Source organism: Paramacrobiotus metropolitanus, unplaced genomic scaffold (genome assembly GCF_019649055.1).
Source record: "Paramacrobiotus metropolitanus isolate TYO unplaced genomic scaffold, Prichtersi_v1.0 Parri_scaffold0000068, whole genome shotgun sequence".
Lineage (NCBI taxonomy): Eukaryota > Metazoa > Tardigrada > Eutardigrada > Parachela > Macrobiotidae > Paramacrobiotus > Paramacrobiotus metropolitanus.
In genome coordinates this window covers 210664-236062 of record NW_026570288.1, presented here as the reverse complement: position 1 = coordinate 236062, position 25399 = coordinate 210664, and the positions used below count along the sequence as shown (strand labels likewise).

Sequence of the window (25399 nt, the reverse complement as noted above, 5' to 3'; positions counted from 1 at the left end):
ATTTTGGACGTAAATTCACATGGCCATGAAGATCGTTTTTACACCGATCCAGAGTTCCATGATTTTTTCAAATTTTAAAATGGATTTTAAAATTTTTGAAATTTATTTTAAAATTTGACAACGTGCTAGAACAGTGAACAAGCTTTATGGAGGATACAACCGCGCATGGTGATTTCGACGTGGCGCCGGCCAGTCTACACTATTTGGACGAACTGTCCGATGGCGTGCGGTCGTTCTCGCAGCTGATGCCTACGCGACAGGTCGTCGCGGGACATTTGGTTTTACGGACATTTCGTCTAAGACAATTCGATTTTGTGGCAAAAAGTCATATGACAGTTCGTTGCCATAAACCAGTCGATAATTTTTCGATTCCCCAAATGTCGCGCGATCAAATGCCCCACAACAAAACAGCTGCGGAAGCAGTTGTCCCAAAAAAACTAGCCGCTGTGACGGAAAACGTGTGGCGAAATGTCCCACGACGAAATGCTGCGCGACCACTTAGGCTGTAACGGGGCCGATCGAGAAATTGAATAATGAGCGTTGAAATGTGCCGTCTCGGGATGAGGTACGCCAGCAATGGCTGAATAGTGCCCTTAATCAACTGAAAGCTCTGAATTCCCAGTTGTTGAATAATTTGGAGGTAGGCAGTTTGTCCCAGTCTATCTTTCTCCGTATTATCGCAGATAATATGAGGTTCCTGCGGGAAATTCTGCCGATGAGTGACGAGACACTAGAAGATTTGCAAGAGCAAGTAACTCAGAGCGTTACACACCATCGGCCGATGCAGCGGCGCTGTTGAAAAATCTACACGGTCTACTGTTACGTAGCTGAAGGTAGCTGTGGATTACGGTGGATAATGACCTTTACTAGACTACTAGCTTTAGCGGCAATGACCTGACCGACCCGATGACCTTTTATTCAGATTAGCAGACAACAACTCGAATGCTAAATACAACAGGCATGCAATGCCAAACAGATTAGTTAGTCCAGTAGAAGTTGATCCGAGGCTGGTTGGTGGTGTACTAAATCAATTCCACAACTTCATCGCACACTACTTTTTTTAGCCAGGCACTTAATACGTGTTACGAGAGATAAAATACTGCAGACAACAAAGACTATTGGTTTGGTTTATTGATTCATTCCTTTCTTCACGCACAATCATTTGCTTGGTATCGTTAAGCCACAACCTCTGGCTTGCATACCACAAAAAGCTGTTGTGCATCCATAAATGTATCCATTTTAGGCACGCTCGTTATGGCTATGAAAATGTACGTGATTCATGATGCATGCCGCTCATGACAGAACACGCTTGCGCTATACACTCGCGCAACACCACTAAAATCCATGTCTGATATAGTCCTTAATGTGGATTTGCGAGTGACAACCAATCAACAAGCTCTACGGGAATTCGGGAAGAAATTTGTGGATTGTATAAAAAAGTATGCTGTGTATGGAAGCAACTGGCGCCTTCCATTACCCACGTCGATGAAACGGTTAAGAAAGATGTGCACCGGCCACCCGTGCACGGATGTGCTGAAGAAAGCGGCCAAGACGAATGTATTCGGATGGGAAGCGTTTTCCAAAGCGTGTCGCGCAGCGGCCGACCAAGACCAGCTATGTACTGCAGTTGCTGCGTGTGTTGGACTGTGATACGCAGTCTCTGCAGCGCGCCCTTTCCACGATTGACGGAATGGAAGAAGAGCTAGAAACTTCGATGACCTTGTTAAATTTATGTAATCGTAGACTTCTGTACCTGAATTCGACAATAAATTTAGTAATTCTGCCTTTAAATCTCATCAAAATTGTTAACCATGTCAGTGTGATGTGATGAAATTAATATCTAACTGTAAGCGGGATGCGCGCGGGCTCCAAGCAACTGAAACGGTTGAAAAACTTAATATGTCCAATTCTTATATTTCAGTACTTAATTTCTTGAGGAGAAACTAATCACAATGACCATTGCAGTTTGGAACGAGTGATATGTAAAACATAAGACAAAAAGTACTAAAAAGGCAAACATATAAAACCATAAGAAAGCATAAGGAAACCAAAAACTAGGAAAAAAATTTGAGTGGTCAGAGTCTGAGTCAGAGCTTGAGCGTGGGCCAGAAAACAAGACGGTTTAGCTAAGTACCAGCTCAACATCGTGACGATTCAGCATCGTGTCTGTTGGACGAAGTGGCGGTCGACGAATTTCCATCAACGAAATGGCGGGCCCCCTATGCTACAGGCTCGCGACTAGTTAAAATTAGTTAACTAGTCGTGAGTCAATAGCAATATTCATTCGTTATTATCTTAAGAGGCGTTTCTTGGTTTTCGGTCGTGCGCAGGCGAATAATTACTTAAATAATCACACTTTGAACATCCCATAGATGCCCCATAGGGCCAGCTTGCTGAGCTGGCTGAGATCAAGATTTCTTAGGTCGACATGGTCCCACGCGTGCGGACTGCCATCCGGATGGAATCCACTGAACCTACAGTACACAAGAATAACATGGACACTGAACACCGTCGTCCATAGCCCAAACCTAGTGACGGGCCTGACGGCTCGGCGCTTGCGTATTTCCACTAACTAGTACATGTGTACTACATTTCTACTCCGACTGCATAACATGAGTCACAAAACTAGGACTAGTAAGTACTTGCTTGTTGAGGAAGTAGCGGATGGGCTTCCATTCCTGCGGGTAAGCCAGAGTGCTGCACCAGCGAGCGTGCACGGCGGCTACGTGGGAGTACCCCTCGGCGCTGACTGGGGGTAGCGGCCGGTCCAAGGCCCAGGTGATCAGTCTTTTGACTTCCGCATAGCCGTCCCCCCACCGACATACTACTCGGGGGAAGGACATAATCGTCCCCTTCAAAACCAACTCCGCAGAAAAGTGCCAATCGAAGAAGCGTCTTTCGACATCCGGTAAGTCGTCTAGGTCTAGGTTGGCGTCCGCACACATGTCATAATTAAAATCGCGTACTTCCCCTTTATCAACGATCAATCGTTCGCAGTGTGGATGAAACCATCCCTGGACGTAGGGATAGTCCCAATTTCGCAGGCAGAAGGACTTGATGATGAGGAAGGGCAGCATGATGCGCATATTCTCCAATAGTTCCCGCACAAAACTTTCGACGTGCCAGTTGAACTCCTCCGCCTCCCAGTCGTGGGCGCGTGCTGTGATGGTGAGGCTCTTCGTGGCCGCAGTGATGCTCCTGCTCAACACCATCGCGATGCGGCAACAGCTATAGTGAGGGTCACCGTCCTGCGTTTGGGGGAAGTTTTCCGTTAAGATGCTGATGTGGTGCGCCGCGCGGGGCTGCTGCAGAATCTCTTGCCACAACGCACACACTCTGCAGAAGAAATTTGCTAAAGTGTATCTATCTATATTAACACGATTATTCCCGTGTCAATTACTGTAACCTACCGTCTGGCTTGGGCCTGTGTGTGCAGGTCCAGAACTTCCAGGATCTCCGTCAAGAGTATCAGTGGCAAATGGCACATATCTGTAAATGAACAAGCGACCGCACAAGTGTAGCTCCCAGTTCCGGCATCCCACTTCGCCACTCTCTTGCCATTACTTCCCACACATCGGCTAAATCCTTAGAAATACAACCGGTTAAATAACAGCGAGAACAAATCTGCATGGCAACGTTGACATTCATTCACTTGCGATTAGGGCAGCACTTTCCTATACTTATTGTAATCTTCGATTGGAATTGTCAAATGACGGAAATGAGTGCTTCTATCTGTACGCATCTGTGATTCTGTACATTAACTTGTAAGTACTTAACTTCACAACTGCCCGTTAATTGGCAGCTACACTAAATTCGATATCAGTGCGACGGTGTCCGTGTAGACGGTGTAGTTAAGCGTCTTGTGCACTTACGGTACAGCGTATCGTTAAATTAATTAACTGGTTAAAGTACAGTGAAATACAGTATAATTATAGATATAGTAGTACTGTTTAAATAGTGTTCGGATGTATGTACAGACGCAAGGTACTCAATGTCAGTACTACGAGTACGTACTTCTAGTGGTAAATACTATAGTACATATTATTATTTTATAAAATTTATATCTATATACATACGATAATTACATATACCGTATGATATACGTCATATACCTATGTATCTATATACTGTATCATTTGTATGTATAATGTACGTTTAAAATATATATGTCTATAAATTGAAGAAATGTGCACCCTCGATGCAGCGAGATGTCTGCTTCGTATGATCAGGAACAGTTACTGTCGCCCGACTGGCACGCAACGTGGCATGCGTCTCCAGTAGCTGCAGTAGTAATCCGGTCGTCCAGTCCATTGCTGCGAGGTCGTTCTGGCTGTCAACGACAACAAGCGTACAGTCATCCGAACCGATGCGCATGTGAAAACGGCAGCTGTCTTCCCTGTCGCCCATGGCCAACGGGTACGCCCTGTAGACTTGACGAAGAGCGTCAACAAACTGACGCGCGTCCGTTCTTGTGTCGAAGAGCGACTGCGTCGTGATCGCGGCCGTACGCTTGACGAATTCGTGCTGTGTGTAGAGGATGCCGCTGGTCCTGGTCAGCAGCGGTGCTTCGTTGAAGGGCAGCCGGCCCATCAACTGACACCGATCCACAACGGCAATCACATTACGCTCTCCACCTCCCGACGCGTTAGCAGCTTCTTTCGTGCTGACGAAGTACATTCGGCATTTGGAGATGAAACGCAGCACCGTGGCCGGACGGAAGCGGAAGGGGCCGTCGGGAGCGTCGCGGAGGGCCGCCACCACTGACATGCCGCAACACTTTGGGTATGTCTCGTGGCCGGATGCCGATGCCGACGGGTTAACCGGACTGTGCGACGCGATGGCTTGCGGCCACACTCTTGAAGCATGGATGTAGCGCGCCGGTGCGGCGGCGCAGTCGAAATCTACCAGCACGTGGTCACCGCGCAGGTCCTGAATGTAGCCCAGCCAGCACTCATCTGTCGCCGGATCCACCCGCACCGCTACGGTGTTCTGGTAATTGATGGTCTCTGCGCCAACCAAAAGCCGTCGAAATCCTGCCATCCGCATCCATGTAACGTTGCGCTGCAAATTGGCAACATCTGTGTTAAGCCGATCATTACACCGCCTTCAGTACAGTAATTGCTGTACTGTACTTGTACAGTAATTCGTTGTTACCTAGCTTCTTATCGTTATTAATACGGAAAGTGCTGTACTGACTACTGTACTAAGTCTTATAGTTACTGTATTCAATAATTATTCGCTACAATGCATAGTACACTTTAAGGGATTTGGCCCGGTACATAGCACCAAATTCGTGTACATCCACGAAAACTTTCGCTGTCGCCCACTCCTAAACACTTTTTTGCATGGCTTTATGGTGTTCTGTAGAGAAAAGAGTTGTACACGTAGGTGTGAAATCCGTTTGCGCGCGCAACATCCGGTTCGGCAGTTATGGCTGTTAAAAAATTCCAAAAAGTTTAAATGCATTCAGGTGTACCAAAAGTCTCATTATGGACCGATCCCTTTCAAATTTTGCACGTAAATGCACATAAGCATGAAGAGCGTTGTTACACGGATCCAGACTTCCACGATTTTTTTCGAATTTTAAACTGAATTTTAAAATTTTTGAAATTCATTTTAAAATTTGAAAAACATGCTAGAACAGTGGATCGGTGTAAGAACGATCTTCATGGTTATGTGCATTTACGTACAAAATTTGAAAGGGATCGGTCCATAATGAGACTTTTGGTACACCTGAAGGCATTTAAACTTTTTGGAATTTTCTAACAGCCATAGCTACCGAACCGGATGTTGCGCGCGAAAACGGACTTCACGCCTCTGTATACAAATCATTTGGCTAGAAAATACCATAAAGCAATGGAAAAAAGTGTTTGGGAGTGCGCGGCAGCGAAAGTTCCCGTGGATGTACACGAATTTAATGCTATGTACCGGGCCAAATCCCTTAATACACGTACAACGACATTCATTTCACTTTTGCCGCATCGTATAATGCTAATTTTTATAATAAAGTACTGTATTGTGTTGCAATAATATTACAGCGAGCGTAGGACGGTAGGAGTACTGCAAAGAATAATAATTATTATGAGTGTGCAATTTTGGCGAATCACATAAAATTTCACACAGTGCCACATGCAGTCTACCTGTATACAATATGTCAGTCTGCCTGCCCTGCAGTAATCGAACATTTTCTGTACAAGCATGCGTAATTAACAGTAACTTTAACGCCCTGGGCCGACGGGAAAGACTTCGAAGGGACGAAAGCCTCAGTCGTTGCAGCGCTGGAGAACTCAGTCGCTTCTGCATCGGGAAACACGTAGCGATCAAGTACCAGTTGTCAACTTAACCAATAGACATGCAATTAGATACTTGATATTGTTATCGCGTTATTGAAATAATAAAGTACAGTACACCCAATTAGATACATACAATACTTGTACGAAACTACTAGTACTAATATGGATACTCGCAATTGGGCATGCGATGTGATGTAGGTATCTATTTCGCAAAATAACTCCAAAAGTGTGCTCGTAAAATTTTTCTATGAGCACATACAGAATTTATTATAAAGATATATGCAGACGCCGAAGCGTTAACAAATTAGTGCGTCCAGACCATCAAAACGCGATAAACCTGGTGTAAGATGGATTATCGGCCAACAATTCCCTGCTATAAAGATCAGTTTACAGATGGCAAAAAAACAATTCGCAAAAACTAGAAGAGCGTGCCCGTAGTTGCAAGTTAACACTCAACAACATCGATGGGCCCAATCTGGCAACGGCGTGATAATGCCGTCAGCGACTGTAAGTGTCTGTAACTAGCCTATTTCAGATTGCATACGGTAGAGGCTCCGTACACAGAATCGCACGGCGTCAGATAAGCAGTACGTTGGCAGGATGAAAACTGCTTCAGATCTTTGTGCGGTTACACTTTGGTCACGTACAGCAACGAAAAAATAAATCGAGTCGAGTGCGCGCAAGGACGTGACCACCCTGCTAACGGTCGGCGGTCTGAGTGCTCAAAAAAGATCCACGGGCAGCATACGCTGGCCTGCCATTCACTGATGTGTCTGAGCCGTTGCAAGCATCCGCGTAAGGCAGATAGTTTTTACGCGTCACCGCACGACGCTAGGTTACAGCTGCTAACGTCGCGAACGGACGTAAAACAACCCGGAACCGAAGGTTCCACATGGAACCGGAGCCGAAACTAGCACAAACCGTGCAATCTGAAATAGGCTACTGTATAGACATGCACTTACGTTTCCAGCATGCTGATTTTGTTAGGTATTGAGTGGGCGAGCCGCTATTCAGTGGGCAAGCCGAGCCTACCGCGAACGTAATAATAGAAGTAAAAGCAGACTGATTCGACACTGATAAAAACGCTAAACGTTCATAGGATCCGGACCTAGAGTCTAATTCACACCACCGACTGGGCCGTATCTGTGTTATTTGTGCGCTGCTTCCGGGGTGCAGCTTTCGGATCTGCAGCGATTTTGAAAATTCTGAGTCTTCTTGGAGTGCGAAGCAAACAGCAAGATCATTCGGACTGTTTTTTTCTCACTGTATTTCACCTGTGCATTTGATCACTTCCTCATAATGCGATGCGATGAAGTTGCAAAAATGTTGATGCAGTTTCTACGGCAATTAGATGACCGTCTTTTGGGTTCTCGGGTTCTCAGTGCCCCTCCCGCCCAAGCGAGTTAATTCGCCTATGTGCTCACCCACAATTTAAGTACAATAATGCTCAAAATGCTGTAATTACTTTAGTTAGTACCCCCATATAGCTCTATGTGCTCAGTGAAGTAAATAAAATTATTTATTAACGACAACATTCATTCATTTTATTGCCAGTTCCTTATGTTGAAATGTTTCAGCACACGGCAAGAATGCTTTTTAATGCCAGATTAATAATAATATTGTTTGTGTGTACAACGCGAAAACAACAAAACACCATCTGATCAGGATCAATACAACACGCCAAATGAAAGGTTTGCTGACCACGGAGTTGAATTCCCATTTCCGCCCAGGTCCGCTCGGGTCGGGTTGGATGCCGAATAAAACTCTTCAAAATACCAACCGTAAAATGAATCTAATCCAATTAATCAACCATCTCCGCCCTCTTTCCACTACAGCGTTCCTCATAACGCGCCGCTCATCACCAGAAAACAAAAAAAATTAAAGAATAATTCTCATCCGCTCAGGCGTCCTTCTTCCGTTTGCGCAGCGGGCCGGAGGCGTTAGCGTTGGCTTGGACATTGGCCACCAACACGAACGCGTGATGATGCTGCTGGCCGCCGACGTGTACCGTCTGTTTACTGCTGCTCAGCGCCTGGATGACACTGGGCCCGGCCAACGCCGCCCGGAACACCTCGCACTGCCGGGCGGCTTCGTCGCGGCGAGCGGTGGCCAGCGACAGCTCCTGCCGCAGATTGTAGATCTCCCGCTCCAGGTGACTCATGTCGTCGATCTGTCCAAAAACGCTACGTTACTCAAACAAAAATAAATGATAGAATTAAAAATAAAATAACAAAGAATTCAACAGCAAAACACAACAAATATGGAAATAAGGAAAAGATTTTTTATGAACAAATTAGCAAGAGAATTAACAGCGAAACTGACAAGACACAGTGATAAAAAAGACAGAATTAATAATAAAACAAATTCAAAATAAGAACAGGGTTATTACTGAAATTACTAATAGAACGGGCTGATAATAGGACAACACTAAGTAACACTAAAATAAAACAACGAGACCAATATGCGGGGCGTCGCCGTGCCTACCTTCCTCTGGCGGCAGTGCTGCGCGGCCACCTTGTCCGTGCCGCGGCGGCGGATATCCTTCATGAGCTGGATCTGCTCCTGGCTAAGCGTCAGGCTCAGGCCGAGGCCCGTGCTCTGGCCGCTGACGAGGCTGTTGAGCTCCTCACCGGCATGTTGACGATCTCCTCCGCCGACACCGGCAGGCCCAGCTCCGATGCCGCCCGGTCGTCGCGGTTCGGCCGGCTGCACAGCTCCCCCGTAATGGACACCGAACCGCCGCAGCTGTGCCTGTGTCGAGCCGGAGCTCTCGGCGGCGCTGGAGCTCTCCATCTCCTCGCTGCTTTCCCGACTCTGCATAAGACATTCACAAAATTATATAACATCAAGTTATCAACTAATAACGACACGCTGTCATTATTCGTTGCAATTAGCAAAAACAATTCTTTCTAAAATATAAACGCTTTCACTATTGAATGAAGTGCAGTTTCTGTAATAATGTGTGCAAAAGTGTTTTTGCAAAAAAATTATTTAATTCACTACAACCGGAAGCGCGGTTTCAGCCGTGAATTAAATGATTATCAGTCTGTAAAAAAAATACCACAATATTTACTGCAACCGGAATAACAGTTTAACCAACTCTGGAGCGAATCACCGACGCCATCAGCGGCGCGTCCGTCACCGTGAGCAAGGACAAGACCGTTCGCGTGCCGGCGCCGGAGCGCGGGACCGACACCGCCGTCTGTCCGGCCCCCGCCAGCGACTGGATGCCCACCGGCGTGTCCAACAGAATGTTGTAGTGGGCCGTGTTGCTGCATAAGCATTGCATTCAGTTATCAAATAAATTAAAAAATCTGCTTCATAATACAACTATCAATTGCATTGTAGTGAAATCGAAATTATTACGAGTATAAATTAATTCAACGTTAAAAATTTAACTTTCAAATTGGCAACGCAAATTCTTGCTATAGCTACAAGAAGTATGCATGGAGCATGCTCTCAGCAATTGAAGAAGTGAAGGAACACTGACTATCTGCGTGCAAGTTAAAACGGTTTGAACTGCAGAGTCTGTTTAGGTGTACCTGGGTCTGAAGTCCATGGGGCGATTATCGGAGTGCACCTGGAAGTTGATGAGGCCCCACTGCTCCAGGACGGCCTGGATGCGCACGATGCCGCACACGTCGCGTAACGTTGCGGCGGAACGAGGTGGAGATGAGGTACTCGGTGGGGTTCAGGGGGTACGAGTCGATCATGAAGTTGCGCCGTATGCCTCGGGACTCCTGGATGCGTTCTGGTAGTTAAAGTTCTCCGACAGCGAGCGCTTCGCAATGGCGTTGATGCTGCAGTTGCATAATTAATTACAACGAAACAAATTCCAATGAATTATTCCACCTGAATACAATTACAGTATTGACTTGCACAATTCGCGAAAACTGATACCGGGACAATAAATTCAACATTAAACATGAGTAAAAATACTTACATGTAAAATCAAATAATTAACCAAAATATAATTAGTAGGTTATCCAACATTTAACCTGCATGAGCATTATATTACCAAAATCACAAAATGAAGCACAAATAATAATGATGATAAATTGCATAATTGACAAATTAACAGTTTAAAATCGTTGTGCGAAGCATAGGCGCGTTCGACTTCGATCAGTTTGATGTGCGTGCCGAAATTGTCGTCAGAGCTCGCTACCCACGGGTGCTGCGTCAGATTCGAGAATTTGCTACAGACTTGCATGCTAACTGCAATTTATTAAGGCCATGGCTAGTGCCTTTTTTGGCTTTATTCAGATGAAGGTCGGTTTTTTAAGTTTTTTTAAATCGTATTTTCTTTCTTGATATACTTTATTATATCCAGTTTAAATTGGGAAAAATTCATAACTTAAAACCGGAAAGATCGGTTTAAATACACATTTTAAAATGTGGATTGAATAAATCACGCTCAAAAATTAACTAGTCTTCAGCCTTCAGGCAACCATACAGAATTTTAGATAGACCACCCAGAAAATCGTAAACATAGTCCTCCTGCACCTTGCAAGGGCTTTTTTTGAAAAAAATTTTTTAAACTTCACAAACTTAAAAAAACACATTTGGGGTTTTGATTTTCGTAAATAACTTGAGTTAAAACAATTTTTTTCAAAATCGCTCTCGCAGTTATACTTTTAAGATATTTATTTCAACACCCAGTGCATCAAGTTTTAAAAATCATATTAGATCGCCTGAATCAGGAGTTAGTTTTCAAACTTTATCTGGTGCAATTTAGCCTTCGAAAGTTCATGGCTTCATGCAAGTTTACATCAGATCACTCAATAAGTATTCTTCTCGGTCGATGGACATTTCAAACCAACACAGATGAAAACAACTGACAATTAAGATGAATTTAAAACATTCGCGAACCTAGCAAACACAGAGACCGACAAAAAAATTACAGAAGCAAGCAGCCAGAATCCACAGGTGCCACACCAACGAGCTCACTGGTTAAGGGCCAAACGCAGAGCGTTGTAAGGGCAAGTCTACATCACTCATGAGTATGTAGACTGTTTCAGCCCACCACACATATCAAACCGCCACGGGGCGCCATCCTCGCGAGAATCGTCTCAGCCATCTCGAGTCGGTGGGCGGAGCATACGCTCAAAATAGATCCATCTATTGCACAGGAAAACTGCATACATACAGTACATGTTATTTATTGGATGCGCAGTGCTGCCTGTATCGAGGCTTCGAGCCTGAGTACCTACCTATACGTTGTGCTGGAGACGCGATGTTAAACTCGATAGTTACTGCTCCGTCTCTGTACCCATTGAAACGGTGTTACTTACTTACTGCGCTAGGCATTCTCAGCAGTCTCAGATAGGCAGTCTCAGCAGGCTGCAGCTTTCAGTCTGTCAGCGCCGTTTTGCTGCATCTTTACAACCTCTCCTTCTTATCGTTTTATCATTGTTTAAAATCTTTTTGGAAGTTCTTTTGAAATTAACTGGTACCTGGATCGGGTGACGGGATCGACGAACGTGTGGGTTGTGCTGCCCTGCTGGGAAAAGCCCAAATGGCATATTGCATGCTATTTGGGCGGTTTCCGTTAGTGCTGCACTACCGCGAACCGCAGCTCGCCATTTATCATTCCGGATTTTTATTGAGAGATTTGTGGATTGTTCAGTGGATTGTGGATTGTTTACTACGTGTACAGTTTAGTTTAAACCGTATCGCAGTTTTACTTCTTTCGAAAGCAGAAATAATTGGGATTTGGCTCTGATATTTGATCGTGTGATAGCCATCAGCGCCATCAAAAAGCGCTCGCTGCCGGAGTACTTCAACTTATGCAAGAAAAATGGTTTGCATTTCTTGTAAAAATGGTTTGCATAGAAAACGGTTTGCATTTTGTTGTCGTTCCCGCCGGTGCTGATAGTGCAGTGCTTGTTATTGCAGGACACGTGTTGCTATGCAGTTCGCTTTATGATGGAGAATGTGGAACAGTCGGATTTAGCGCAGTACAACTGGTACAATGTCAACACTGTGTCTTCTGCAGCTGTCCTCGGTAGCTTGGATTTGGATGATATATTTGATAAAGACAAGGGATTCACCGTCCAGGAGCCGTGCTTTGTGCTCCGTTCAGCTCCGGAGCCGTGTGTCGTCATGAAATGCTACGCAACTGAGATGCTGATGACAGAGGCGCACGAGTAAGTGCAGTGGGAAAAAAATGAAATATTTTAAAATTTGCATTATTTCAGTTAGTCGTTTCTTTAATTTTATTTAGTCTGGTGCCTTGCCTTTTGATCCAGTGCTTATTTTGACATTCTTTATTACTCAATGCAGTCGATTGGTAAGAATTTGCATTAATTTACACTAGCGCATTTTGAGCTGGCTGCTGCCGAAACATTCACAGGCTTTTTTTGATGGAGTTTCTTACAGAGATGGAAAACAGAAGCTGAAAGGGAAAAAATATTACATCCGGCGAGCAAAGTGTGATGACGAGCAGGACTTCGAGAAAAAACTGGCAAAATACCGTGGGGAAACGCGTCCAGTGGTTCAGCAGGCTGTGCAGCACGTTCCACAGCCGTCCGTGGGCGTCGGCGAGCCCACAGCGTCCGCCTCCGCCCACCCGTCCGCTGGTCCGTTAGCGTTTCCGGTACCGATGCCGGTGGAGCAGCCACTCCCTGCGCCGTGGCCTCCGGTGCAGCACGGCAACTTCGCTGTCCCACACGCTGCCCAACTGGACATCCGCCATCCCGGACCGCCGCCAGTGCGCGGGCAAGCGCCGGTTGGATATCAAGCCGTGGCTCCTGGAGTGGCGGAGGTGCGTCAGCCACAGATGGCCAACCAGGACATGGGCGTCCAACAGCAGGAGGACATCGCCTTCTGGCAGGAGAAGTGGGAGACCAAGCGGCGCATGCGGACCGGCCACCCGGAAATACTGCAGCTCCCGCCACCGCAGCTCTTCGGCCCGCTGCAGTTTCCGCCACAGTTTCCGCCACCTTGGTTCCCACGCCCTCCGCAGCTGCCGCCACCTCCATTCAACGGTCGGCCGCAACTGCCGCAGCCCGGCGTGGCACCGGCAGCCGGGGTGGTGCAGCCGCAGGCACCGCCGGAGGACCTGCCCTTGCAGTGGCCCTATTGATTGTCTAATTTCCTCTCTGCTCTGGCCGATATAACTGTGCACCACCGATCCGACGCAGATGATTTTCGTAGCGAATTCTGATTATACTGAATGCATTTGCTGTTTGCATCTTCTCTCTCCTACTTTCCCCCGACTATTCTCCTGATTGCCTTCCGATGCTCACCAGTCTTGGCTTTTTGTACTTAGCACATTCTTGTCGCTGCTTATCAGCTGCACTGTTATTAGCACTACTGTAAGTACTTGTTTTGAGTATCGAGCGCTTGTTTTGCTCTCGTGAGCGCGCTTTTCTCTCGTTTTCATGTGCAGGCTGAATTCCTAACGAAAGCTGCTGTAGGATTTTTGTAGCGTGATTTGTAACATGATTTCTGCAATAACTCTATAATTGTAATCTCATTTCAATTTAGATTCGAAACCATGTCGGTGTGATTTGATTAAAAATTTTTGTGAGGGACGCGCGCGGGTTTTGAGAAGTGAAACGATAACAACGATACATTCGAAATACTGTACAGATAGAAGCGAACGACAGACATATCAGTAACTATTCCATATAATTATACTACTTCTATGCTAATATTTATTTCTGTGATTATGAAAAGAATACTCAAGAATAAATCTTTTTTGAATATTTGTTTTTCAAATTTCCTTTCAAATCATTTCAGAAACAACTGTTTGAGTTTCCGCACTTCAGCCCAGAATTCAACTGTTGTCCGTTACCATTGAGTCATTGACTTTCCTAATAAATAGCAATTTATTATAACCCTTAATTAACAAAAAGACTTGAGCAGAGAAATACAGCAAAGCTCAATTTGACGATTCTATCACAGGAGCAGCACCATCCAAATATCCGCAATCCAGGTTGCTTTTCCGGTCAGTTGCCGTCTTGCCGATGCCCTCGATGAGCCACACGGACTAACACAGCGGGCACTTGCTGGCCGCGCCCGAGCCGGCGTGGCTGGCGTTCTTCATCCAGGCGGACATGCAGCAGTTGCGGAAGGCGTGGTTGCACTCGCCCCACACTACTGCAATTATTTCAATTTATTTGTACAAAAAAGTAAACACCCTCAAAACTGATGCCGAGAAGCAAACACCCTCAAAACACTTCGGCTGCCGAGAATAGCCTCAGTTTATTAATTCTGAATTAAATCTGAACTAATCCTACTTAATTCAACTGTTTGATTCAAGTTAAATTCCTCTTCAGGCTGTAATTCGAATTATCTAAATTCTTGTTTAATTCAAATTAAATTCCTACTTAACTGAAATTAAATTCCTGTTTAATTCAAGTTAAATTCAGTCTGTAATTCGTATTATCTAAATTCCTGTTTAATTCAAATTACAAATTAAATTTTTTTTTAATTCAAACTAAATTTCTAATTAATTCAAATTAAATTCTTGTTTAAATTTAAATTAAATCGAGGATAAGGCGATGTCGCGATTATGCCAAACTGTGGAAAATGCTTTTAATATTGCACAGAATGCGAATTTACAGATACTGACCGATGAAGGAGGTCTTGTTGTTGACCTGGCAGTTGAGGCAGGGCTCCATGAGCATGACGCGGCAAATGGCGCAGTTGTCGGAGTGGACGTCCCAGCTCCAGAAGAAGACGGGGTTGAACTTCTTGACGATGAGAGGGAAGGAAATGGAGGCTCCCAACACTTGTTTGTCCTCCCGGGCTCGGGCATCATGGCCAGGTAGGCATCTTATTCTTCACTGCTGTCCGCGCTGCGCAGGGGGGTGGACGGGCCCCTCGTCAGCTGGGGCAGGGATCCCTCCGTCTCCGCTCCTTCCACTTCCATCGCATCCATCCTGACTCTGGATCCTGCCTTCCCTGTCAAACACAATCAGCGGATTCGCAATTAAGCTCAAGTCTCTGGGCAAATGTTTTTATTGTAAATGGAAAACGTTTTAATGGAACTGGATATTTTTAATTATTGTGTTTTATTAAGTAATTGATTTTATTTATGAATTAATTCGTCATTTAATTTACTAATTTCAAAATTTATTTCAAAGTTATTATTTTCCATTTGTGGCCGTATTTCGGTGACAGTGTAACAGCCCCGCCTACTTCAGTTACGTCATTAAAATAATAATTTGTTAAATTTATTTAAAAATTATTATTTTCCTTTTGTGGTCGAATTTTGGTGACAGTGTTGTTGGGTCAGTCGCTATGGCAGCCTACGAGCAGGCAGCCAGCGACAGTCCCGCTTCCGGTGTGCTGACTCACACCGAGTCGCACTCGCTGTCGAGCGCTAGATCGGCCTCGACTCAGGCAGCTTTCCGCCCAGCCTCACGTCTCGGCCAATCACCGGCCTCGATGTAGGCGGAGCCACGCCTCCTTTCCTCATCTCGGCCTATCAGCGTTCGTTCGCTCGTGTTGGATCTGCCCAGTGCCGCATTAGGCTTTTTCCCATGTTATGGCTCGATGTGCCGTTCATTTTCATTCACTAGCTGATATTCGGTGATTTTCATTCTCCACCTCACATCGAGCCTTTGTGTTTGGGTTTTCTGTACTTTATTGCTATCACAATAAAGCCTTCTCTCACTATCGTGAGCCTTTGTTCGCCAGCTGTCACATGATAGCATATCGTTGAGTTTTTCCTTCAACGGACCCTTTGAGACCACGGTGTAGAATTACATCCGTAACGGCCGACGTGAAGACAGGGGAGAACCAACGGTTCCTATCCCCATCTGATCGCCGCCAGCCAGAACGGTCTGGTCTCTTCTCTCTCTCTTGCGGGCAGAAAGCCTCGGCGGACCCTCTTCCTTGCGCGTGAACGGAACGTTCCTCGCGGAGACAACCCTCGGACGGACTTTGCCCGGGTTGATTGGCGGTTCCCGCGGATCCCCGGACAGAACGTACGGCACGGACCCTCGCGGACCCTCTCAGCCTCATCAGTCGGGGTCGCCTTTGTCTTAAGTGGCACCCGCAACTATAACAGCGCGGATTCACCGGATCACCAGGCGGATTCACTCGGATTTACCCGGTAAAAAGGGTCGATTGACCCTCGGTAAACCGTGTAGAGCCTCATAAGACCCGATATAGCCGGGCATTTTTCATTTTCACCGGACCAAAAGTAATTTGGCCGGCTAAAACTTATTTTCACCCGGATAAAACGGGCTTAAAACATCTTTTTACGGGTTAAAATAGGGTTAGCCAGCCTTACTAGGCCGGACCCTCGAGCCTCGGTGTAGACCCTCTGAGCCTCGGTTAACGACCTTTCTGAACCTTCCAAAAACTAAGGGAATAACTTTCCCCCGGGTAAATTAATTTTTGACCGGCTAGAAAATTTTTCCTGAATTTTTCTTGATTTTTCCGAATTTTTCCATCTCGGAAATTAATTAATTCAAAAATTTAAATAATTGTGACGTCACGACGGCCGATTTACCATACTAAAATCTGACCAATCAGGATAACGGGGAGATTCCCTATGTTATAAGTCCGTAGTGAGTCACTGTTTTTTTGGAATTTTGCACGCGGCGCGCAGAATCGTGACGTAGGCAGTAATCTGCAAGACCACTTAACGGTGTGCGACGTCATAGCGGTCAGTGCCGTAGTATAGGACGTACGCAAGCTGTACCCTGTATTGACAACAGTACTGAGTTGCAAGTAGTACAAGCACACCCACACCATCACCCCACACCCCACCGGACCTCTGCCCCCCCCACCGGACCCTCGGACCTTCAACAGGCAAAAAGCCTCATCAACTTCGGACAAGTCCCCAATAGGGATAGTCCGACTTCTTGGCTGAAGGGTCAACCCGGAGGCTACTTCAAGGCTCCAATAGAGCCACCACCGAAGATGTCCGGTCGAGAGAACCCATACGAACGGAAGTTCGACCAAGGCTACGCCCGACGTGACAATGCAGGCGGGTACACCTTCCGTCATGCAGGCCCGGGCGGCGACCCTCACTCATCGGACTCCAACCGATCGAGTAAGTCCGGCAAATCCAACAAATCGAACCAGTCGACCAAATCGGCCAAGGAGAAGCGAGATGCGCGGATCCTTGCGGACGATTTTACCCAATCGCCGGAGGATAGCTTCGAGGACGCACATGACCGGACGTTCCTCGAGCTACCACAGGCTGAGCCGGAGGTTCCGCATGACCCAATAGGTCAAACTGCGAACTCTGAGCCTGCGGCTGGACTTGGGCACCCAATAGGTGCCTCGCCAGTCTTCTTCCCGGCTACAACCCCGGACCATGGAGCCTCGAGCCCGGCGCTAAGTAGCTCCGAGGTGTCACCAGACATGGGTGACCCTGTGCTGCCCCAACAGGGCGGCATGGCTGGACCAAAGTCGAGGCAAGGCCAGATGAGCCCGAGCCAAATGAAGGGTATGGCATCACCGATACGGGGGGTGACCCACAAGGCGGGTTCACCGACTAAGTCCCCACCGACCCCGGTTCAAAGCCCCAAACCAACGGGCAATAATCCAAAATCTTCGGACAACAGTCGGAAATCGACGTCGCCGGACCCGAAACGACCCTCGGGGACTCCGAAGGCGACCACACCGGACCTGAGGACCCTCACCGGGACTCCAACTCGGACTTCGAACCTATCGAAGCCGACCTCGGGAACTTCAAAATCCTCAACGGGAAGGTTGCAGTCGGCTGGAACCTCGAACACCGAGGCTCGAGCCTCGGACACCGAGGCTCGGACCCCCAACACCGGGGCCCGGACTCCGACCCAACAGGTTGGAACACCCAAGACCCGGCTGGCAACCCCCACTTCCTCGGCTAAAAAAGCCGTCTCTCCGATCAAATTCCGGATTTCGTCGGTCGCAACCTCCACGGGCGAGGTTGAGGGTTCGGTTACCGAGGTTAACTTAACCTCGGCTGGCGGACCGTCATCCCCGAAACCCAAAACCCCCGGCAGTGAACCTACGCCAGCCCGAGCCAGCCGGATTGAAGCCTCACAGGCCGCACGTAAGTCGAAATCGGCTTCACCGAAGGTCGCGAAGCCAACCTCGGACCTTCCGGCTACACCACCGATGTTCGAACCCCCGAACCCCGGGGCTGATAAAACTCCATCACCGACCGACGACGTTTTCGACGCAACCGTGTTACCCAATAAGGTGACCGAGCGTCCGGACAGCAGAAAAGGCTTCAGGTTTCCGTCACCGAAGCAATACCCAGGCTCACACATCGGAGCCTCGGACTACACACCCCGGCGGTACCTAACAAAGACCCCCCCGGAGAAGATCGACAACCCACAGATCCTCCGCCAACGGATATACGAGCTGCAAAACCAGCTCTTGGCCGGACAAAACATCGTCGAATCGACGGAGAACGTCTTGTCCCAGACGGTAGCATCGCACAAGCAGGAGCGCAAGAGGCTCACTGACGAACTCGAACGTGCGAACACCGTCATTGACGACCTTAACCAGGAGATCGAACGGTTAGAGGCCCAGTTACAAGTAACTGAGGAGCCCTGCCGTCATGAACAAGCCGAAGTCACTAGACTCCAGGACATGCTGGAGCAGTCTCGGGCCGAAGTGGCCACCCTGCGCCAAGACTTGGAGCAGCGGTTACATGCCCTCGGCCACTCCGAGGCTGGCTCGGCGGAACTCCATAAGATGTTCGACCGGGTGGATGAGTATCGCGAGGAGAACCATCACCTTAAGCAGGGCATCATCGGCCTGGAGGGAGAGATCGACGAGCTCAACTCGGAACTCGACTTCCTCCGGACGGCCTATGCGAACCTCCGAGAGAACCAGAACGACCCGGAGGGTATAGCCGTAGACCTTCGGCTATGCCAGGCTCAACTTGGCCAGCAGATCCTTGCCCTCACCACCCATCTCCAGAACGAGACAGCCCGGTTCGAACAGGCTCGTACCGAGAGCCTCGCAGTCATCGAGGCTCAACGAGCCCGGATCACACAGCTTGAGTCCGAGAAGACCCAGTGGGAAATGGACAAGGACCGTCTCCTGAAGTACCAACAGGAGCTTTACAACTTCGGCATCGACCTATCTAACCGGTACAACGACCTTGGTGATAAGTACAACCAGATGTACCAGGAACGAGAAAACCTGGGCATCGAGGTCGCATGCCTGAAGGAAGAGAAGACATATCTCGAGGACTCCATGACCGAGCAACCCCCGTCCTACCGGACTACCCAAGAGCAGGATAAATGTCAGCAGATTGATGACTACCTGCGACGAGATAACCCCCTGTTGAACCCAACAGGTCAGATGGGGGCTCTCGAGAGTCAGTTCTACCAGGTCGGAATGCTTAGGGCTGAACCATCAGTGGGACCCGTACCGAGGGCACCGGCGGTACCGTCAGCCCCGGAGCCGGAGCGAAACACTTCGACGGCCACTCCCAACGCACCGACCTAGTCAACTACCACAACGACTACGGCCTACGGAGGAACATCCACAACGACGATGGTCTCAACCGGAACAAGGCCTGTAGTATCGACTTCAACCGGACAGGACGACCCCCGAGCCTCGAACCTCCGAGGCTCGGACCCCCGAGGCTCGAACCTCCGAGCCCCGGTAAACGGATCCGGCATGGGACTTCGACCACCGACGAACGCTTCGGCGGGAGGCTCACAGCCTAATTCGGGAAACTCCAACCGGGACCGACAACGTTCGGGTTCCCAGAACACGTACCCGCCGAGGATCGAAGTTCAACCTGTATCGGCAGGGCAGCGCAATTGGGCTGACCCGGTACGCCCCGGATATCCGGATAACGCATCACAGCAGCCTCGGCCAGACAACCGTGACCCAATAGGTCTGGTTGGCCCCGGCGCTGTTGGCAATGGACCTTGCCAGCCTCGGCAAGGCAATATGGACCCAATAGGTCCGGTGCCCCAGGCCGACCAATACGTGGTTATACCACCGGGGATGTGGCTTGACCACAACAGAGTCCTTCAAAGGATGCCTGGGTATGTGGCACCAAACCCGCCACAGAACCAGGGGTACGGAGTGCAGAATCCTCCGCCTGGACCTGGACAGCCCCAGCCGGCACCCCCTGGTAATCCATACCCCCAACCCCAACCACAGCCGTACCCACCTCAACCCGCCCCGGCTGCGCAGAACCAGCAAGCGGCCTACCCGGTAGCTTGGAACCCTCCGGTAGCCCAACAGGCAATGCCGGCGGTCCAACACCATCAGACCCCACCACCCGATGAGCAAGACATTGCTCAAGCCCGACAGGAAGGCTACGAAGAAGGCCGGCGCCGATACGAAGAGCGGAACAACCGGATCTTGGCCCGGAAGAATCGGGCAGAGTTGCCGAAGTTCAACGGCGACGGGGCCAAGGTGGAAGGCTGGATCACAAAGATCCGGCGAATCTATCGGTCGGAGGCTGACGGCGTCGCAATGACGGATGTCGCCTTTATGACGGAGCTGGAGGGCGCCCTTACTGGACAAGCCCTGGAATGGTATCAGAACCAGTCAACTCTGGAGCCCGAAGAAAACGGATGGACCGTCGACTACTGGCTGCAGCAATTTGCGGCCCGGTTTATGGACCCTGACAAGCAGGTCACGGCAGTCGCGGACATTACCACCAGAAAGTACATGCTGGGGCAAGAGACCCCCGAGCAGTACTATGATGCCATCATAAACCTCAAGCAACGAGGCAACCTCACCGAAGAACTGGCAGTCTTCTACCTACGGACGAATGTCACGGAGCCAATCCTTCGGGCAGCCCTGGACGTCCGAATGCCGAAGACGACGCGTTAGTTCCGGGACTATGTACGGGACTTCACCCGGGGCAAGCCGATGTATCAGGTAGTTAAAGGTGGCAATTCCACCAACAACATCACCGTCAGGACGGCGACTCCCGTTCCTGTGACCCAACCGGCTCCCGGATACATCCAACCCAACTCGCCAGGTTACCAGAACGTGCAACCGGGGCTTCACCGACAGAGCCCTCCGGCGACACCACCACCCCAGGCCCGTGGTCAAATTGAGCAGACTTGGGCAGCAATGGCGGCGATGAACCTGAATGGAGCCCCAACAGGGACCATGGTCACGCCGCCAGCCTATGGAAATAGCGGCCAACCGAGTCAGCCTCGGAGCCCCGGCTACGGCCAATCACAGAGCCAGGGTTACTCCGGCTATTGCCAGCCCCAACAGGGCTACAGCCAGCCTCGGAGCCCCGGCTATGGCCAGCCCCAACAGGGCTACGGCCAGAACTCCGGCTACGGCCAACCTCAGAACCAGGGGTATGGCTTCGGAGGCGGATATGGACGCGGTGGAGCCTCACAATATGGTGGCTCCGGCGGAAGACGTGGCGGCGGGAATCGCGGCCGCGGAAACTTCGGCAACCGCGCGGGTGGAGGCGGACAGCCCCAGAACGTGCAGCGGCAGCCTCGGACACCACAGCAGGAGGCTCGCCAGCAGGCAACCTACGTCGATCGGATGGAAGCCAAGTTCTTCCAGTGGACCCAGGACGGAATATTTTCCTGTGGTCACTGCCTATGGGGCAACCACAACCAAGCGAGTTGTGGCTACGCCAACCTCCGGCTGGAAGACAACCCAAACCGGAGATGGTACCTGGACTGGAGGTACCGGTACGATAACGGATGGCCATTAGGCTCGGCGAATCAGAACTACCCGAACATCGTACCACCCCACGCCCCCGTCAGCAGAATGCCGGCGGATTCGGCGGCCAAGGCAGCCCTAACCGGCAGCCCGGCCAGGAAACGGAGGAACCCCAGAATGGTGGTCGACCCCCATTGGCAACCCCGCCACCAGCCCAACGGCCGCAACTGCCGCCGTCCCCGGCCCCCAATAGGGGCCCGGGCGGATACCAACCGGCAATTGGCGGGCCTGTCCCGGGTACATCCCAGGGAAACGCCTAAGGTCGATGAGCTCCGGTGACTCATTCGACCTCTGTCATCCAACGGAACCACCGGATAAGGATAACCCTACTAACCGGATTAACCCTTCGGACATAACTCGGAACCTCAACGAGGATTTAGCCTCCGCAACGGTCAGCGAGTCCGCTAGAATCTTAGCGGCGGGGACGGCAGCCCAACTAGGCGCCGAACATCCCCGGTTCGGATACTCGGAGAATCGACCCGAACCTCGCCACGCCGAAAATGCGGCTCCCGGACCAGAACAGGTACCTGGGAGGATCGGCCAAGGAACTTGGATCCGATCGGCAGCCGGGACACAGAACGTGCCCGGACCCCCAGGCCCAGAAGGTGAAGCCGGGGATGTCGGCCGGAGAAACCGGACCCGACCAGCCGGGACGAGAAACGTCACCAGGCTGCCCGGACGGCTCGGTGCCCAATTAGGCATTACGAGCCACGGGCTAAGCGGAGAATCGGGACGCCGACCCGCAACCTCGCAGGACGTCAGAATGACGCCTGAACCGTCCTTGGTAGGCCAACCAGGTAGACGGCCGGAGGCTCCGACCGACGAAGTAACGGAGTACTTCGAAGACTGGGAAGCAGTACCTTTGGAGGCACAGGTACCCGCCTACTGTCTGCAGCAGGAAGCGGACCTCTTCCAGCGACAACCGGCACGAACTGTAACCGGATCGCGGACGTTCTTCAACATGCAATACAACCTCTCAACCTTACGAGAGGGTCAACCATCCATGGAAGAACGAATAGCAAGTCGGATACACCCGATGGAAACCGCCGAATCGTTAATGGACGGAGTAGCTAACCGTCCGGAGGCGAGTCACTCGGTTATGGAAGTTCCATCCGGGCTACCAGGCTCACAAGCCCCGGCAGAACGACTAAGTCCACACCGACCCTCGGAGGTCATCCCACAAGACGGAGTAGACCTACCGAGACGGGACAGAATTTCATCACCGCTGCGCGTAGACACCAATAGTGTCCCCGGCGGATCAACGACAACCCTAATTCCGGTCGAAGTGACCATCCGAGAAGTAACGATCCAACCGTTACAGTCCACCGGACGACCGAAGGTGGTCCGGGCATGGACACATGAAGTTCAAATTGGACCGGTAACAACCACGGCCATGTTGGACACCGGAGCCGAAACATCCCTAATAGAGGAGCGTTTCTGCCGGGCCAACAATCTTAAACTCGAATCCCTGGGGTACTTCACCAAAATACGCGGTGTTGGCGGACAAATCGCCTTCATGGTGACCCATTGCTGTACCGTACCGGTAACCTTGCAAGGATTCACCAGTCCCCATACCTTCCACGTCCAACCCAACGACTCGGACGTTCCTGTACTTCTTGGATGCGACTACTTGCATTCCAAGTTTGTCTTCATCCGGGCGCCAACGAACGACCCCCAATGAGGGTCAGCGGAACCCATCTTCGGGTGTAGTGCAGCCTATCCCGATACCAGAGGCATCGGGCACGGCAGCGAATGAGGCTCGGATAAATCGGCTTGATCACCCGATGAACCCCGGACCCCCGGTCTGCCCGCAATGCTCGGATACCGAACGAAGCCTCGTAACGGAGCTGCAGATCCATAACGCCATCGAACAATACTTGGCGAAAGTACGGACGACCCGATTGGAACCAGTCCGAGGGATACTAAAGTCTATCCCGATACCAGAGGCATCGGCCTCTGGTATACTTAACCAAAGGTACCGAACCTGGTTTTCCGGCATTCGACACCTCCTTGAAACCCGGACGATCGGCATAAGACTCGCACTCGATCGAGTCGGCGCAAGGACGGATGATCAGATCCGAGCTGCAAGGGAGGAATGCCAGGAGGTAATTAACCTAACCGAAGCCTTAGAAGAAGAGATCATCGAATGGGAAGAAGAGCGGATCGTACTCCACGCACAATTTGTGGAACATCAGCTCCCCATACCGGCGCTACTGGAGATCCAGTCCCATGAACTGGGCCGACGCCTTATGTGGCACTTCCGGGACCCTTACCACTTCGGTACCCTGGATACTGCCTCCTTTTGGAGTCGATACGGAGAAGACACCCGTATAACTAGGGTCGTACCGGACTCTGAACCTCCGATTGAGCCTTGTAACTGGCACCAGGCCAAGAAAGTAAGGTTAGCCGAGGCTGTGCACCCACAAAACGGGGGCCGCCTAGCTAATACACGGGCACAAGCCCCGGATCAGGAATACATGGCCCTAGAATGCCCGTCTGCCATGAAAACAATGGAGCGATCGTTCAAGCCCTCAGAACTCGGAATGAAGAAGTCTGGGAGCATGGTAGGCCACCATCCCCTGGACCTCCCGAACCGAGAAGGTGGGAAGGACCGACTCAGCAGACCCCAACTAGGGTTACTGACGGTCTACTTGGACCATCCGCCGGAACAGCGGTGGAAGGCGAAACCGACGAATTCGGAGATTGGGACTCGGAAGCCTCGGACGTACAGAGTACAAGTGACTCACCGGACACTGACTCTGATAATGAGCCATCCGACCCTTCAGATAACAACTCATCGGATACTTCTGATGACGACGATGATAATGACATAGGCTTCGATCCTTCGGTTCAGTGGGTAGGAATCGACACACCCCCGGACGAACCCCCAAAAGGCGGATCGTCCGGCAACGAACCCTTAAAGGAAGCCCAGCAACCTCAGAACGGAGGCTCGGGCCAACGACGGGCTGAGTTAACCGCAATTACGGTTTCCCACCCGGGTGACAGCCTAGTAACCTCGGCTACGTCCAGCGACACGGCCCTAGAACAGGACTCTAACACCTCCGAAACTGAGTCCTCGGAAGGCAGTCCCACGTATGACGTCCGTGCGGCGGGACAACGGGTATCTCAGACCGACGACGAACAGATTGCCCAACAGGCGACATTCGTCGGAGGTAACCCGGTTGAACCCGACAAAAATACAAGTCCAGACGGAGCCTCGGCTAAACCGAAGGCAGCCTCGGTACGACAGACTAAGTCCGAGACCACCGTCTATAACCCATGGAAACGGGCACGGAGGACGAAGCCAATAGCCACGGGCCCAACCGTCAATCGTCTTCAGCTCCATACCGAGGATAAGGATGAATACCGACAGCCCGTGTTCATTGAGAACAAGTGTACCTTACCACCCTTTTCAACATGTGCCGTACTGGTGCGAACCCTTAAGAGCATGGCCCCTCACCGGGATATCCATTTCG

At 50.0% G+C, this 25399-nt stretch overlaps 3 protein-coding genes and 1 pseudogene across 9 annotated transcripts; 1 reads left to right on the top strand and 3 right to left on the bottom strand.

Moving 5' to 3' along the window:
• Positions 1-1893: 1893 nt before the first annotated feature.
• Positions 1894-6779, bottom strand: LOC129594440 (uncharacterized). 6 transcript variants are annotated; one of them, XM_055491134.1, is made up of 7 exons: positions 6553-6773; positions 6141-6297; positions 6037-6060; positions 4194-5061; positions 3411-3585; positions 2647-3336; positions 1894-2474 (listed from the first exon to the last, which is right to left on the bottom strand). In XM_055491134.1, exons 2-7 carry the CDS (start codon positions 6198-6200, stop codon positions 2351-2353), a joined length of 1941 nt encoding a protein of 646 aa, XP_055347109.1. In that variant the 5' UTR covers positions 6201-6297; positions 6553-6773; the 3' UTR covers positions 1894-2350. The 6 variants fall into 6 exon arrangements, with proteins under 6 accessions (XP_055347109.1, XP_055347110.1, XP_055347115.1 ...); XM_055491135.1 differs by having other exon boundaries at positions 6631-6734; XM_055491140.1 differs by lacking the exons at positions 6037-6060; positions 6141-6297 and having other exon boundaries at positions 6631-6779.
• A 1097-nt stretch (positions 6780-7876) lies between these two features.
• On the bottom strand, positions 7877-10525 carry LOC129594435 (uncharacterized). 2 transcript variants are annotated; one of them, XM_055491128.1, is made up of 5 exons: positions 10237-10525; positions 9836-10145; positions 9394-9565; positions 8778-9107; positions 7877-8463 (listed from the first exon to the last, which is right to left on the bottom strand). In XM_055491128.1, the coding sequence occupies exons 2-5, from the start codon at positions 9850-9852 to the stop codon at positions 8194-8196; spliced, it is 789 nt and encodes a 262-aa protein (XP_055347103.1). In that variant the 5' UTR covers positions 9853-10145; positions 10237-10525; the 3' UTR covers positions 7877-8193. The 2 variants fall into 2 exon arrangements, with proteins under 2 accessions (XP_055347103.1, XP_055347101.1); XM_055491126.1 differs by having other exon boundaries at positions 9836-10093.
• Positions 10526-11897: 1372 nt separating this feature from the next.
• Positions 11898-13793, top strand: LOC129594434 (proline-rich protein HaeIII subfamily 1-like). The gene is made up of 3 exons (XM_055491125.1): positions 11898-12093; positions 12189-12439; positions 12672-13793. Exons 1-3 carry the CDS (start codon positions 12091-12093, stop codon positions 13375-13377), a joined length of 960 nt encoding a protein of 319 aa, XP_055347100.1. The 5' UTR covers positions 11898-12090; the 3' UTR covers positions 13378-13793.
• Positions 13794-14178: 385 nt separating this feature from the next.
• On the bottom strand, positions 14179-15180 carry LOC129594456 (RING-box protein 2-like; annotated as a pseudogene).
• Positions 15181-25399: the final 10219 nt, after the last annotated feature.